Source organism: Cuculus canorus, chromosome 10 (assembly GCF_017976375.1).
Source record: "Cuculus canorus isolate bCucCan1 chromosome 10, bCucCan1.pri, whole genome shotgun sequence".
Classification (NCBI taxonomy): domain Eukaryota; kingdom Metazoa; phylum Chordata; class Aves; order Cuculiformes; family Cuculidae; genus Cuculus; species Cuculus canorus.
In genome coordinates this window covers 18,639,283-18,656,238 of record NC_071410.1, presented here as the reverse complement: position 1 = coordinate 18,656,238, position 16,956 = coordinate 18,639,283, and the positions used below count along the sequence as shown (strand labels likewise).

At 45.3% G+C, this 16,956-nt stretch overlaps 1 protein-coding gene across 3 annotated transcripts in view; it reads right to left on the bottom strand.

Moving 5' to 3' along the window:
- The window catches only part of CAPN6 (calpain 6), a 66,705-nt gene extending 55,796 nt beyond the window's left edge, over positions 1 to 10,909 (bottom strand). Inside the window, exons 1-4 of one of the 3 annotated variants that reach the window (XM_054075878.1) lie at positions 10,653 to 10,909; positions 8,290 to 8,378; positions 2,751 to 2,834; positions 1,767 to 1,941 (exon numbers count right to left, since the gene is read on the bottom strand). In XM_054075878.1, the coding sequence (XP_053931853.1) occupies positions 1,767 to 1,931 (165 nt within the window). In that variant the 5' untranslated portion in view covers positions 1,932 to 1,941; positions 2,751 to 2,834; positions 8,290 to 8,378; positions 10,653 to 10,909. Of the gene's footprint in view, positions 1 to 1,766; positions 1,942 to 2,750; positions 2,835 to 8,094; positions 8,114 to 8,289; positions 8,379 to 10,652 lie in introns of those variants that run through there. The other 2 variants (XM_054075877.1, XM_054075879.1) reach the window with 2 other exon arrangements.
- Positions 10,910 to 16,956: the final 6,047 nt, after the last annotated feature.

Here is a 16,956-nt window from a genome sequence, read left to right as displayed (position 1 = left end):
ATTTGCTTATGACTGTGAACTACTTTACGCATACAAGATATGTGAAGCAGAAAACACCAGAGCAAACCAATTAACAGACCCCTAATATAAGTAACATAATTAGAAATATCTAGTGCATTAGTAAAAATTAGAAGCAAATGACACGTTTCCCTGTTAAGATGCTAGCAAAAGTGGTAAATAGACATAAGCATTATTGGTTGTCTACAGATGATAGTTGCTCATTTTGAGCGTGAAATCACTGGTGTATAGAAATCAAAGACAAAATACAAAGTAACTTCAGCACAGCCATGCAGAGACCAGAGAAAATAAAGGAAATTAATAAAGGAAAAATCTCCATTCCCACTGGGTAAAACATGCTGCTAAGATTTCACTAGAACCTCTCTGAAATGCAACCAAGGAAGAGGGTATCAAGTCCACTACAGAACAGAGTTTTGCTTAGACATGTCTTGAGAACTCGCCTTTTCTCCTCTGCATCAGCTACACATCTGTGTAGTTGAGTATTCCCTGAGAGTTGCTTGTGAGTGTCCTGCCTTACATTGCAGAAGTCATCCAAAGCTCTTAAGTCCATTTGTAGCTGGGCTTTGTGGTTCCAGTAGAGTTAAAATAAACAGTAACCTGGCAGCCAACTACACACACAGCTTCCTCTTATTTTTTGGCACTATGTAGAGAGCAAACCAACTGATTTTGGAAACACAAGTTAGTTCCCCATGGAACCGTTATGAATCCATTTGCTTTGACCAGAGAGTGGGTATGTGCTGATAATAAAGGCTCTCAATTAATTCCATTGGTTGCAGCCAGCAATATCCAAGCATTTTTTTAGTGTAAAAAGACCACTCCAACAATGGTGCCTTGATGTTTGCTGCAGACAGGGGTTCTACTCTTCCCTAATCTCTCTTCCAAGAAAAGTAAATCATTTGTTTGTACATATAAATTAACTAGATCACTATCAGAGACTGGAGAAACTTCCTCTTGCCACTGTGAATTTCCTTTCTCCCATACATTTCAATAAGGCACAAGTTGCTCTGAAAACACGCGTGTAATTATAATAATGAACAATAATCCTGCACCATTATTTGAGTTGCTTTCAGTATTGCAGGCACAAAGACGATATCTATTCAGTTAAGATATAATTTTCTATACTGATTTTGCAAGGGTTATATCGAACTTAGAGAAATAACACGGCGCGAGGGGCTAGATAGGACAGCTAAGGCTGAGATTTTATATTGCTTTTACTGTGCATACACACCAGGCCCGCAGAAGTGACAGGTATTGAAGAGAAACTTCAATTAAGAAACTCAACACCTTGCTGAATTGCTTCTGTCAACACAGCAAGCATGACAGGTACATATCCACAGACTGACCCAGGAAATGAAGAATTTATTTGCAGAATGTTCTCATGTATTGAATGATCTATTGCTCACATTCTTACTTAATTATTTGTATTCTTCATTAAATAGAGGGCTGATTTAAACATCACCATGGCTGGAGTAATCTCACACTCCTGCTTGTTATTCGAGAGCCATCAACAGAAAAAAAAAGTGTGATTATGCTGCACAGAACACTTCCTTTCTATCTTTTTACTGTAAGGCATGACTTTCATCTCAGACAGCAGTGCAACACAGGGGCTGCTGTTTGAATTGCACAGGGATGGGAAATGAATGGAAAAAGGGAGGGAGAATATACTCACACAATTGTTTTAGCACAGAGAAGACTGTAGGAATGGAACAATGTAAGAAGCACTTCCTCTCAAGGAGAGCATCACTTACCTTTGGGCGCTTCCATTCAACTTTCCTTGGTGGTGCTGACTGATAGAAAACAGACTCATCTGACGCTGGAAACTCAGGATCTTCAAAGAGCCGTCTCTGCTGGATACACTGCCCTTTCAGCTCGTGGTAATTCTGATCTCTGAAGAGTCGCACTGATGAAGACATATCTTTCTGTCTAGACAAGATTAAGTTGTGCAAATTATGAAGGCTCTTTAAAGTCCCTAGGTGATACTACCTATTGGTCTTTGACAACAGAGCATACAACGTGTTCTAAAATAGATTAATTATTGCTTTCTGTTTTAAAAGAAAGCAGATTACAGATTAGATTATGTAGAGTAGAGAACCATAAACCCCCGAAGCATCTTATATATTATGATGGTATTTTTTAGCTGAACAAAACTTTTATCAGGAAAGATATTAAGAGTCCAGACCAGGCACAAACCCAGTGTCTTGCTTTGTCTAATTGATTGGAAAGGTAACAGAGTGGGGCTTAGCTCTCAGTTTGTACCACACATGAAAGACTGGACCATCTTTCTGTTCTACATTCTCCTGGCCACTAGAGCTCTAATTATCCAGGCCTTACACCTGGAAAAAAAAACAACCAGATTTCCATAGTTCTCCATCTTAAGTGACAATACTTTGGCTGGTATTATTGTCTTTGAATTTTATGTTATATTTCAGGGAACTGAAGTCCCAGAAGCAGCAAATATTTGCAAATAACTGATGAGAATTAAAGAAAAAAAATTAAACCCATAACTGCAACAACTCCCCCCTCTCCAGCTCTCAGGCTTTAGTTCTCAAAACTGCAACTATCTAACTTGACAAGTTTATGGTCATAGCCATAGGGCTCCAATAAATCGCTTAAGCACATTCTACAAATCAGAAATCAACTACAGGAATCATTCAGGTTAGTTTGAAATCTAGGAGATGTGAGGGATGCCGCCTGTAGTTAAGAAGGAGAGCAGAGACGGTATCTGAACTTACTGTTTGGAATGCTCCTGCGCGTCAGTTCCTCTCCTCTTCCTTCCTGACACAGGTTAGAGATGTATCTCCCCTTCCTTGGATTATCTACAGCAATAAAGACAAATGCAGATTGTCCTGATATCAAAGCGTAAGGATTAAAAATGTATGCAGTGAAGCATGGCATCACATTGTCCTAGCAGCCCACTTCCTGTGCCCTGTTGCAGTGATCTCAGCTTGAGCTCCTTGCAGCACAAATTCTATGAGATTCCACAAATTTGCAGGAAACTAAACCAAGCTAGGTACAAGTTTTTCCAGGCACACAAGTGATCACAATGGGAGAAATGCATAAGAGTGATGAGGAACACTTGGAAATGTGAACTTTATCATGGTCTTTGTTCTTGCGAGTGAAAGCTAACCATGGCCAAAATAGTCTAGGGATGGTATTAACAACTTCCCTCTCTCTGCCTTTCTCTCCTCTGCCCCAAAATAAATTAGATGGTTCTTCAAGGATGAGAAATGCTGCTCTAATGCTTTCACTCATGAGAATGAGTATTCAAGAGTGCTCTTCTACCTTGTTACCATTCTTGCACCAATTCCAAAGCCTCCTAACCACACTCGGTGTAAGTGTAAATACTGCCTGTAAGCAGAATCTTCCACAGCAAAGTTGTAGGACAAAGAACTATTTTTACCTTGATATTTTGACCAGCCAGCTCATTCCCAATCCCTTCTCAGGGCAAAAATCCAGCAATAAATTTTGCATGCATCAGGACCATAAACACTTCGAGTCAAATCCTGCTGCTGCTACTGGAATCAATTGAAAAACACCTATGCCTTCAGCCAGGCCAAGGCTCTCCCAGAGCTGGGCCACAGAGTCCTGTAGCGACTATGTTATCCACCTTCAATAAAACTACACTTAAACTGTTCAAAAGCAAAATGGCCTACTGACACTACACCATTTTTAGCTATTTCCTTTTTCTTAAGTGCTATTTTCCTGCTAATTATCCTCTTCAGTAAAAAGGTCACAAAGCATTTCACTCGGCAAATAGCCTCCCCAAGACAAGGCAAATAGACTTGCTTCCCCCAAAAAACAGTTCTTCAAATTGAAGTGCAGAACAACTTGTCAATTATACAAAGACAGCTCAGGGACAAAAAAATTACTTAAATAGTTTGCTTAATTTGGGCGAGATATAGATTATTTCATGATAACTGGCATTCTTGCTTATTAACAATTCCCCACAAGCTAACTTACATTCTAAACTGAGCCTATTTGCAAGATAGGCTTGTTTTTAAAATAGCCCTTGGGTGGTGAGGTTTTCAGCTGTCACTGCTTAATTCATAGAGATGGGTCTTTAATGACCTCATTCCCCCACCCTTTCACCCCTTCTATCTGCCAGACTGGAACGCGAGTCCTTCCTGGATTAACACCCCATTACACAGCAGCCAGTCTCACAGCAATGCACAAAACACGGTCATAAAGCACAGCACGTGAACTCAAGCTGCTGCCTGCCTCACCCTGGGCTCCACGGGGCACTGCTCACCAAGGGCAAGGCTAACAGGGAGGAGGTTTTCACAACCAGGCTCCCTGCACCACCCAGAGTGTCTTCAAAAGGGTTTCAGGTCCCCAGGGTTGCCCAGCATGGCTGCTAGATGCTTTCCATAGGCTTAGGAAACACCGAGCTCTGGAGCCGATGTCATAGACTAGTTTGGGTTGGAAGGAACCTTAAAGATCATCTAGTCCCATCACCACCTGGTGAAGCAATAGGAACCCACTTGCACAGGAACCCAAAACCACCCTTTTGAAATACAACAGAAGAATCACTTTCTTGTTGCAAAGTCCACAGTAAAGACTATAAACGCAGTTCCTAGACAATCGCCTAGTGGTCTGAGCACTGAGGATGCAGATCACAGCTAACCCCCACCTCTCCTGGGCTGTTCACCTAGCAGGACATGAACTGACCTGGCTGAGAAAGACACCAGGAGTTTATTTTTGAAAAAGCTCCCCATTTTTGAAGCTCAGTTGAGCGTGGAAGCTCCTCAACCAACAGCCGCACTCCCTCTGCTTTCTCAAGTTCACGGTACACGGTGGCACAGCGCCCCTGCTCCGCACCCAGCAGGCTTACCTCTGCTTCAGCTGATACTCATAACGTGTGGCTGCGCTGGGGAAAGAAACACCAAGCAGGGCTTGGCATCTGCTCGATCCAGGGCTCTCTGTGTGCTGTCATGTGATAGAGAGCGAGACGCACACACCGTAACGAGGGCTAAGAGGAATGGTCCTAAAAACACCGTACCACAGTTCAGAGAGCCTCTACTGCTCTGAAGAGAGAAAAGGACTACTCCAGGGGAGGGAGAGAACAGAGAGGAAGGGAGAACCCCTCTGAACAGCTCTATAGGTCAGCTATTCATATTTTTTTTTTTTATTTCCCTCACTTTATACAGTTACAGTTCTGCTTTTTATCTTTTCCAGCCTCTGAGCTGAGCTTCCCAGCTCTTCACCTCTCTGGGTAGCACAACAGCTCCACAGCCGACCCCAAAGTTTCTACAATATCATGGCAATCCCCCTTGATGTCAGCAGGAGCACAGGCAGTCCCGCACCTCTGAGCTTTCAACCACTGAGCTTTGAAGTCCCTCAGACCCTCTTCTTCTCTAGCGAGATTCCTATTTTGATTGGGAAAAGGATATTGGCAGAACAAGGAAGAAAAGCCAGTGCAGGTCCCCTTTCAAACAGGCTCTACTTGCAGAGTCCCCTCCTCAGCATTTCATTTTCACTTACAGTTACTATTCAGAGATTCTTCCCCTTGTCAGAGCCAGCAAGAGTATTGCTAATTCCCATTCAACACAGTGGCAAATACCAGCTCCTGGCATTATTAGCAGCCTTAAATTAAAAGGACATTCATTTGAAATCCAGTTCTTCACAAGAGCTTCAGAGTATTATTTTCACTGCCCAACAGTATTTCTTTACACTCACGTCTTCTTGACCTAAACTTTTTCTCAGCTGCTACACAGAGGATCCATAACAAACAAGACCGACTAACCGTCCAGACAGGCATGGGAGTGAAAATTACACCTTTGCTACCATTAAATTCATGCAACAAGCACATAAAAACTAACAGTACTAATCATCTCTTCTCAACCCACTTTTGTTACTCCATGTAACTAAGTGACATACAGGATAAAAAGTCAGAGAGAGAAGTTCTTGCAGCTGTTAGGCCAGCTGCATCCCTCAGCAACAAGCTAGCTCACACGCAAAAGCATCCCTCCCACTCACATCCCTGCAGGAGGGGTGCAGGGAAGGCACAGAGCTGAGCTTGCCGTAACAAAACCAGCATTTTCAGTCCCAAAGGCAAATGCTGCCAAGCAGCTGCAGTGAACCCTCTGGTCTAGATGAAAATTCTCTTCAAGGAAGAGGCTTGGCGTGTTGTAACACCAACTTGACCATGCACCCCACCCTCCTGTTCCAATTGCAGGACTCAAAGGAATTTCCATGCACAGCATCAGGACTAAGAGGGCAAAGTGCGTTTCTAGCCAGTATTTAAGCCACAGTCAACTACAGCTTTGAACATGAAGCTGTTTCTTCCAGCAAGTGGATCCCAAGACGAAACTACTGAAACATAGGCATGCTCCAAACTCAGGACAGCATTCCCAGCCCCATCTAGGGAAACCATGGAGTGACGTGAGAAAGGATACACACAGTATATGCTGTGCTCTGGGGTAGCATGCTGGTTACAAGATTATCATCAATCTGCAGGTACCAAGTTTGCTTTTATTTCATGCAAACAGTAGCCTTACCAATAATAACACCACCACGTGGTTCTTGGGTCTCTTTCCCATAAGTTTTGTGCCTGTCTTGAAAACATGGAAAAAAAACTCCAAGCTCTAAACTTTATTCTTTCAATACCGACTTATCACCAGACCTTGAAGGCACTGTTTGGACTGTGAGAACAAAACAGAGACTCAAGTATTTAACTGCTTGCAAACATAGTTTAGTGTTTTCCCAAACATCTCTTCCTCCACACTCATAGCTTGTTTCAGCACAATCAAACCACTGAGTGCTTCTAAACAAGTAGCCCTGCAGCAAAAAGCTTTAAATTTGGTTTTCTGTAAAACTAATTAAACACACCTCCAGGCTCCAGCTGGACAAGGTTATTGCCTTCTCTCCCTGTGGAGAATAAGCAGAAATCCTTACAAAGCAGTGACTTTGCAAATTTGTATTAACAGCGCATGAGAATTTAAAGCAGTTGAAAAGCTTCTACTTCACATATGCTGTGGTTTCATGATCTTGGCTGTTCCACTGCCACTGATGTGTCAGAAACATCACTGCCCATAGTACAGAACATTGCTACTGGAAAGATTTACTCATTCCAATCCCTTAAATAGTTCAACAAACTAACAGCACTGAGAGTCTTTATGCTGGATTGGGTATTGTCTTTTTCTACATAAGCCAATATGGAAGTATAAAGTGAGTATTAAATTGGTATCACGTGGATATACAATTGCATTAGTAAAGGCACATTCAAATTTGCTGCACGGGATGATTTAATAGCACCCAGGTCCGGTATCAATGACTGCGGTCCCAAGGCTTCTCGAGTGTTTCAGATGGTGATAGTATCCCTGCTTGGATGAAATAGCAAGATTTATTGCATTCTCTGGGCTCTAGGGATACCATAATCATGGTAACCCATTAACTCATCTTTCATCTAGTCTTTTAATTTTTCAAGCCTCTAACTCAGTACTTTGTGAGGCATATAAGCATTTCTCTGTCTAGCTCGGCTCAAAAATTGGCTGAGGGAAGGAGACACAAGCATCTGCCTTCTCATAGAAACAGAAAAGTGCCAACATTGTTCTACTGAGCAGTTTTGCCTTACTTAGCATTAAAACTGAGAGAGGATAATTCACATATTTTTGCCTGAGAATATCTGCCCAAATCCTATCACTTCTGAGCAGAAATGCCAGAGAGACTAACCGGACACCAGGAACAGAACTGCACAACCCGTTTGCTTTCACAGATGGCATCAAGGACAGGCAGAATCATCTTGCCACAAAGCAAAGCAAACAAACTACGCACTGCACTTACACTGCAACATCATAGTGCTGAAGCAGGCTTTTCTTTTAGATCTCACTAGAACAGAGAGACTTTCTACAGGTCTTTAGCTAGGAGCCAGAATGCAGTTTGTACCGCAAAGCCCGTGTCCAAGTAAGACAGCTCAGCAAGGTGGGTGTTGGTACAGGACCAAACCTGCTCTTCCTATAAGCCTGGGAGATGCGCAGGAACTCCACCAGGAACCCTGGCATTGATTTTCACAGTTTGTTCTCTCTCCCATCTTTCTTCTAGTCAATTCCTGGTGAGATAATGAAAGCTCATTCTTACCCTGCACGAAGGGAGTGCTGGAGTCAAAAGTTCATGCTCTGCAAATGCTCTGCAGCCCTTTGGGACACGAGGTGCCGGCTAACTGCGTGCTGAGCCCCCGTCCCACAGTACAAAACACGGCATCAAGGGGCACGGGCTGGCAGGGCTGGGACTGGGCAGGTGGAGCAAACGGCTCCTGAGAAAAGCTGCACTTACTGGTGATTATTTCCAAGGGGGATGGAGTCCATGTGGCACAGGCAGGAGGAGGCTGAATTTGTAGGACTAATGGTCAGGGGTGTTTTCAGCTGGAAAAAATGAGCAAAATCAACACATGTGTGCATGGAATACTTAGCATTACAACACTGATTTCATGATTAAAACCACTTAAGAGTTCTGGCAGAACACACTCAGAGTGGGTAAACTCCAGCTTTACTCCCTCTCTCCCCTCCTTGCCTTTGCATGGGAGTTTATTCTGGTGTAGTTGCCTGTGAATCTCTTTTAACAATTTTCTCTCTCCCCTTGGGCAAAGGTTTAAAAGGGAAGGGAGCTGACAGCAGAGCGGAATTTGCCTCCAACTGATCTGTTTCCAGGTAAAACTTTCAATGGCTAAAATGCACAAAGATCATTGTGCGCATAGACAACAACTCGGGGCTCCTTTCCCTCAGTTCAACTAAATGCTGAAAGGACCAGGCTGCCAGGGGCTGAGCTCAGCTACGCTCCCAGCTCACCTTCTCCCTGCCATGCACACCTGAAGCACGAAGGGCTGCGTCTGGGTGCCAAGGTGAGTCCTCGAGGGAAGCCCAGCAACCTGACTGCTCACATTGAACACAATTACTTCTTGGCAAATGCTCTCAGGCAGAGCTCACTGCTGTCAAAAAGCAGCACACGCTGCTTGGCTCCTTCCAGGCAAACTAGAAAAGTGCAAGGTTTTGCAACTGTTTTGTGTGGCTCTTGGTCCTGTCCCCACACAACAAGCAAGTTGCTGGAAGGCCTTCTGCACCAAGACCAGGGGCTCAGCCAGAGGCACAACTTGTTTGGCAGCCACAACTGGAAATCCACAGTGCACCAAGCAGATCTGTTGGACTGAGCATGCACATATGTACGCAAAGTTAAGGGAAGACAAAGTCCATGAGCTATAGGCATATGTGGCACTTAATAGTAAAAGCAGTAGCTTGAGCCAAGGTTCTTGACTACATCTTAGCCTTATGGCCCTAGTATTTGCCTCTGTCACCACTGCAGATGCTCAAGCCCCTTGCTAGACCTCAGCCAGCATTCAGAAATTCAAAATTCTCCATACACTCAGACTCTGAGGGTCCCCCACTCCTAGAGCAGCCAGGGTGACACACAAGGATGAACATACGGTACCACAGATCACACACACATTTGCCTGCAGTTGACAAGCAAGATTAAAATTGTTTTCTAAACAAGCACGCACCAGCAATGTGAGCACGTGCCACCTCTTCAGCAGGTCTGGAAACCAAGCAGCCAGGGTGGTCATTTCTGTTTCAGGACAGCAATTGCCCCCTCCTCATTTTATGCTGCCACTTTGTTTCTCTGGTGAAAGAAGTCTTGTTTTGGGCTGTTTGCGTTACACAGAATCCAACTTTAGTACAGTTTGATCCGTTAGCTAAACTAGTTCAGTGTCTCTCTACTTAGGAAGTGGCAAAGGGGCACATTAAGGATATGCAGGCAGAAAGGATTTTCTGAAGTGCACAGGTGTCTGCATACTTAAGAAAAATCTTGACCTTCAGAGGCTTCCACTCCAGAACAGACAAATTTGCAACCTGACTAGAGAGGGGTGCAATTCCAGTTTCAAATTTTTAAAAAGTAATTTAGTACAGTAGTTGCCAGTTGTTCCTATTAACATCCAAGTCAAGTAATCTAGAACAACCTCTAAAGAAAACGCTAATGGCCATGTCAATTGATTGATTCAAGCCAAGTTTTTGTGTTGAAACCACAGGAAACTACTTTATTCAGAATTCCTGCAATTCTCCATTCTGCCTTTTCATAAAAGTTAGTTTAAAAAAAAAAAAAGACCATGATTGCAAATTAATAGGTAGCTTCCTATCAGGCCTCTCCATTATTTTATATATTCACTTATCTATTATTTTTAGACACATTAAAATCTCTCCTTCAAAAGAGCAACAAAGTAAAATACCCACTTAAATTTCACAATTAAAGAATTTGCAGCAAGAACTGACAATATTTTGGAAGATCAGAGACTGTATTGAAAATGGAATTATATGAGCACTGAGATCAAATCACACTATCGGTGTAGCCCCTTTCTTCGCTGTAACTGCTAATGATGCCTGTAGAGAGAAGCCTGGCATTGGGCTGGTTATCCCAGAAGAAATGAGAGCAGCCACGCTTGTGCAATAAATCACAATGAGCACTTCGCTCACAGTTAACATACAGTTGAGATGTGACTTTCTGAAAGAAACGTACATTACTGCAGCACACAAGTATTTTCTCTCCGTGCTGGCTGAAGTGCTCATTACTAGCAACAGAGAGATTTTCATCCTGGTGATAAAGGTGCAAATCAAGTAAATCTGAGTTCACAGGCTACCACTGGCACTTACCTGGCTGAGGTCTGTTCCTGCTCTGAGGCACTTCAAATTCCAGAGTGATTCCTGGCAACAAAGATCCCCTCAGCTTCTTAACCTGGAACTCTTTGGACTGTACCAAGATCCCTTCACCAGAGGGGTGTGTTTCGGGATGACCCTTCGGGGACGAGTCACTGGGACACCAGGAAACCTTCCGAGCTGACCCAAAACGCAGAGCCTTGTTTACTCTGGGTAAACTGTTCCTTAGCTGGGATTGCAGCTGTAACTGTGACTGTACTTTTAAAGAAGGAGATGAGGCAAGGCTGTTTGGCAAGAGTCGCAGGCATTTTTTGTATGAAAACAGGGCAGATTAATGTGCATCATGAAAAAAAAAATATATTCCTTATTAGGCTGCACCCTGTTCCTCACTTGAATAAAGCCAGTGCCAATGCCCCTGCCTCAGTGTCCCTTCTGATAAGGGCCCATCCAGAGGAGAGTCACACACAGCTGCTGTGGGACTCTGACATGACGGGGTTGTGCAGACCAGGAGATGCAGCAAAAACCAGCAGGTGGCTTTGTGCCCTTGAGGAGCCTGTCGCAGCCTCCAGGATGGCTCTCGCACACTGCTGGGTACTTTTTCCTGGCTTTACCGCTCACAGTCTAGAAGCTGCCTAACTTTGTGGTTCCCATTTCACTTGTGGAGGGGAAACCAACTTGAATGATGAAGAAGCCACATCTGGGACAGCCAGAGAAGGGAGACTCCACAAGTCCCCATTCTCAGCCCTAAGGAGGCTGTGCTGCTCTTGGGCACCACTGCAAACCATCTCTCTCGAGCTCCGATTCATCCATGAGCCTACCCATCCTCACTCAGACACCCATCTGCCTTGCTCCTCTTCCTTGTGCTTGTAAAGGGAGATCTATCATTTCGTGGGGGTAACAACATAGTTCAGAACTCAGAAAAACAAAACATTTACCTGTGCTGTGGCAAAATAAGACACAAAACCAAATTCTTATTAAGAAATGGTTTTGGTGAAACAAACTGCCCATATTCTGCTCAGTCCGGTTTCATTTTGGGTAAACTCTAAACATTTGGATTAATTTCATATGAAATCTTTCCCATTTGAGGATTATCACACCTTCATTTTATCTTTATATGTCTTCTATTTATATTTTAGTAAATGTGGCCCAATTTTTTAAGAACCACCATTTTAGAAAATTATGAAATGTCATTTGTTCCAGTAGTTTTAGATATTATTTCCGATTTGCTTCCCTCCACTGAGTCTTCCTTATTTTAGTATAACTGCTCTATGTTTACAAATAGGTCCACTCTTTCTCCCAAACCTTGCTATTCAGTAAACTTTCTATTTGCCCAAAGGGGTTTGGATCTCAGGGGATGAGTTACATCCAGAAAACATTCTAAAGATGAAGTGTTATGTAGTATCATAAATTTCTGCACTGCAAGGCATGCTGCAGGACTGTTTGCTCTCCTTTAAAGCACTTGCCCAACTTCCTTTTGAAGGCAATGCTGAAACTTGGACAGAAAGTCCCTGGAAACTGCCACTACGGTTTTAGCATTTAATGAGTAAAAAAAGCCCTACATACTAAAGTCATGTGTTTTCAATTCATGATTGAGTAAGTAGACCAGAGTTGAAGTCATGATAAAAAGCTGACGTCTGCCTATATATACCAGACACACCGCAATTCATTTGCACAGTTGAGAGAAGAACATGGAAAATCCCATGCAAGTACAACAAAATTCTGCTTTTTGCAACCTGACAATAAATAGCTACAGCTTATATATACATGTGTTTTCACAGGAGCTACCTTTGAACCAACGTGGAACAAATTCATGAGATTTTTTTTGTACAAGTATTCAATCTGGTGGCGTAATCCAAGAATTGTACACAATTTGTCTGGGCTGAGGAGAAACTCTAGCTCAAAGTCTCATCAGAAACAGGAATTCCTTTAGATGTGCAGCAAGATGAGTCACACAGCAGCAACCAAGGGCAATCACGCAGCTCTGGTCTCATTCCAGAACCATGGCAGAAAAAGCTTCTTATGCAGTGGGGCAACACCAAAGGCTTCAAAGAGATATGCTCACATATACTATGCTCAGTGTGGCCTGGAAAGAGGTCTCACTTATGTGGACAGATTAACATTCCAAGATAGCACCTGAAATCCTTGGATGTTCCCAACAGCCTTTAGCTTTCCTCTTGGAGGTGTCCCAAGTATCACCATCATCAGATACTCCTCTAGGCTGGTTTACATCAACAACTGTGTTGCATCTCCAGGTGTTCCCAATTCCCCATTGCTGATTTGCACAGTCTGCTCACACCCCTCAGAGCAGCGACCCACCACGCTCTCCTCTGCTCTAGAGTTTCCGCTTTCCAAACCTCACTCACAGCTGCACCATGAGCAGGCAAACAAGAGCCCAGCGCTGGCCCTTTGTGTAAAGGCACATCACAGCAAAAGTAAAGAACAGAATTCGGCCCTTCACAAGGCAGTGGTTCCCACACATCGAGCACCTGGCACTGCCCCTATGTTCAGAAACTATCCATACCTCCATAAATACAAGGTGACACCTTTCTGCACAACCCTGCATCCACAAGCAACTCCAGCACCCCTCATTCAACTGAACACCCCTCATGAGCAATGAAGCTGGTGAGGGGGCTGGAGAAGAAGTCGTATGAGGAGCGGCTGAGAGAGCTGGGGTTGTTTAGCCTGGAGAAGAGGAGGCTGAGGGGAGACCTTATTACTCTCTACAACTACCTGAAAGGAGGTTGTGGAGAGGAGGGAGCTGGGCTCTTCTCCCAAGTGACAGGGGACAGGACTAGAGGGAATGGCCTGAAGCTCCGTCAGGGGAGGTTCAGGTTGGATATCAGAAAAAAATTCTTCACAGTAAGAGTCATTGGGCACTGGAACAGCTGCCCAGGGAGGTGGTCGAGTCGCCTTCCCTGGAGGTGTTTAAGGAACGGGTGGATGAAGTGCTTAGGGACATGGTTTAGGGAGTGTTAGGAATGGTTGGACTCAATGATCCAATGGGTCCTTTCCAACCTTGTGATTCTGTGATTCCTTGATTTGAGACACAGGAACCCTCCTGATGCACACCAGCCTTCCCTGGGCAGCACAGCTGAGGCTGTAGCACATGGCCCAATCAGTGCTTTTCTAGCTGTGCCTAATGCAGAATCACTCACAGCTGCAGAGGACAAAGCTCTGCGATACAACCAGGCATCTTACTACATGGCTGCCAAAGACAAGGGCTGTTTTGACCCAGGCAGTGTCCTCTGCCTTTCTCTGGAGCCATCAGGAGAAGGTTTGATGGCAGAATACACTACAGGCTTACACAGGCAACGTCAGCACTTCTGAGCAGTTACTAAAGTCGTTACCAGGTGCCCCAAGTAAGGATGCTAGTAGGCATCAGCATTAATTGTGGTTACTAGAATAACTGAACTGCAGGGATCAGGTAAGAAGCTCTTCCTTTGAGAGCAACTTGACCCTTTATCCCAAGCAGCAGACGTAGCTCATTCCCCATTTCAGTTCTGCCGGGCTGCCATATCTGCAAGGTCTGAACAATGCAAACACCTCAAAGTTTGTAACAATACTGAACACCACCCAAAGCTGGTGGTAGCAGCAGAATTCGAACAGGCTATGCTCCAAAGCCGACCCATTTCATTCATTCAGTATCTGCTGCAGCCTACTATCTAGAATCAAGCATTGTTCCTCTCTTCCCATCGAACCCTGATCCAGGAGAGCTACTCTTGTGGAAACACTCTCTTCACAGAGAGAGATGCAAAAGCAGTGTCTTCTTCACACCAAAGGACTTTTGTTTCACAGTGTAGTTCAGTTCCAGATTGCTTTGCTCTCATAGCTGTTCTCATGCCTGTCAGAAGAGCTGTTACTGCATGGCCATCTAAGATGGCTTTGCCCCATTCATGACTATTTATCACAGAAGCCTGCAGCCTGCCCCATCACCTTCCAAATACACTCCACTGTCAGGTTCTTGTGTCCCCCCAGAGCTGCATTCATCTATTATTCACTTAATTTCATGGGGCAATTTGTTAATAAAACATTAGGTGGTTTCCAGAGATTCCACTTAAATCCTATATGTTTACTCTACTTTTTCTAATTTAAGCAGTTTTGTACTGAGAAGAGCCCAAGAGGTAGAATCTGAAAACTAACCAAGATTCACAGAAAACCTTCAGAGTTGTGTATCCAGCCGAGGACTGATTCTATTCACCAACAGCATTTGGGATCTGGATCACTCATCTCTTGCATCTTGGGATTTTGGTAAGTTCCTGCACACTTTCATCCATAGCATAAATGGCAGGAGGGACTGGAGTAAGGAATCAGTCCCAGACTGATGGTTCACCAGCAGTTAACCTTCTGCACAGCACTGAATAAAACAACCCTAAAACCAAGGGCATAGAAGAGGCCGTGCTTTGCCCCCAGCTACAGCTGTCAGAGCAGCTCTTTGCACACCGTGTGCACAGAGTGGGATTTATCACCCGGCTGCCTTAACCACAATCATAAGAAAATTTTCCAAACCTTGAGAAATAAAAGGCCCAATTCTGCAACTCAGAGATAAGAATGATTTTTAACAGAAGTTGGGAAAACAAAGCAGCACTTCCATCTCTCAGGTTCTGAAGCCGGAGTGTGGAGTTATTTTCCAGGCAGGCTGGTTGTGAGGGGAACGGAGGCTGCAAAGGAACACAGCTCCAGAGCAGACACAGCCTGTAGAAACACCCCAGGACTGCCCTGAATGGACACAAACCTGGCCTGTGAGCCCCTCAGAGCTCTCCCCCAGGCCCAGCAACAGCCCAAAATCCAGCTTTCCACTCCCGGACGGAGTGCTACGGCTGCACCCTGCAAGACTCTAAAGGGAGGACAGCCTATGGTCTGCACCCACACCAGCTCTCTGAGCAGGAAGGCCTTGCAGGAGCTATCTCCATCGCAGAGGCGAGGCCACATGGCCAGTGCTGAGCACCCTGACTGGAAGCAGGATGACAGAGCGGGAGGAAACCAAGGGGGCTTCCCTTCAGTTCCACATGGGTCAGGGGCTGGGTGAATAGGGCACCCCACACCTTCCTGGCTAGAAATCCAGAGCAGCTGGGAGCAACCTGGACAGGCTGGAGAGCCGGGACTGTGCAAACCCCATGAAGTTCAACAAAACCAAGCAGGTGAGGGAGGGGATTCTGCTCTGCTCTCATGAGACCTCACCTGGAGTCCTGCATCCAGTTCTGAAGTCCTCAGCACAGGAAGGACATGGAGCTGTTGAGGCGAGTCCAGAGGAGGCCACTGAGACGATCCGAGGGCTGGAGCACCTCCCGTACAACACCACGCTGAGAGAGATGGGGTCATTCAGCCTGGAGAAGGGAAGGCTCCAGCAAGACCTTAAAGCAGCTTCCAATCCTAAAATGGGCTCCCTGAAAGCTGGAGAGGGGCTCTGGATCAGTGAGGGCAGGGATAGGATGAGGGTTAATGGTTTTCAGCTGTAAGAGGGGAGGCTTAGATGGCTATTAAGAATAAATGTTTTGCTGGGAGGGTGGGGAGGCCCTGGTGGTGGGGGTTGCCCAGAGCAGTGGTGGCTGCCCCATCCCTGGAGGGGTTCAAGGGATGGGATGGGGCTTTGAGACCCTTGATCCAGTAGGAGGTGTCCGTGCCCATGGCAGGGACTGGAACTGGATGGGTTTTTCCACCCCAAACCATTCCACGAGCCTAAATCAAGGACACTGCCTGTCCCTCGCAGGGACTGAGTTACTATTGAATCCAACTGCAATTACGCTGCCCGGCTCTTCCCTCACCCCCTCCGAAAAAGTGCCCTGCGGTAGAGGTGAAAATATTGGTAGAGGGCCACGCAGAAAGGTTTTTTTCCTTCTTAGTGTACTTTTACAACAAATGCTTTTTCTTTTCATTCTTTTCCCGGATTTTGTTGCCTCAATATTTCCAAGTTACAAAACTTGCGATTCAGGAGAGACCCTTCTGCCACCGCCGCGTGATGCCACGAACCCCTTCAACGCTCATTGGCGCGTCTGACGTGCGGCACAACCTCCTGCGTGAGTGGAGATCTTTGCAATTAAGAATCTATGCAGTCGCGGCGGTTGTTTTCCCCGCTCTGCCCGCAGGCGGCTCCCGGGCCGGTCCCGCCTCTGGCCGCTGGGTGGCGCCCTCGGACAAGGGTGCGCCCCGCGGCCCTCAGCGCGGCGCCAGGCCTTGAGGGGCTTTGCCGGTGTGTCTGTTGGGTTATGTCGTGATATAAACGTGTCTCGTGTCAAGAGATCATGTGCAGGCAGTCTCCAGCCGCGGAGGAGCGACCTGAAAGGATAAATGCGCTCTCTGAGAG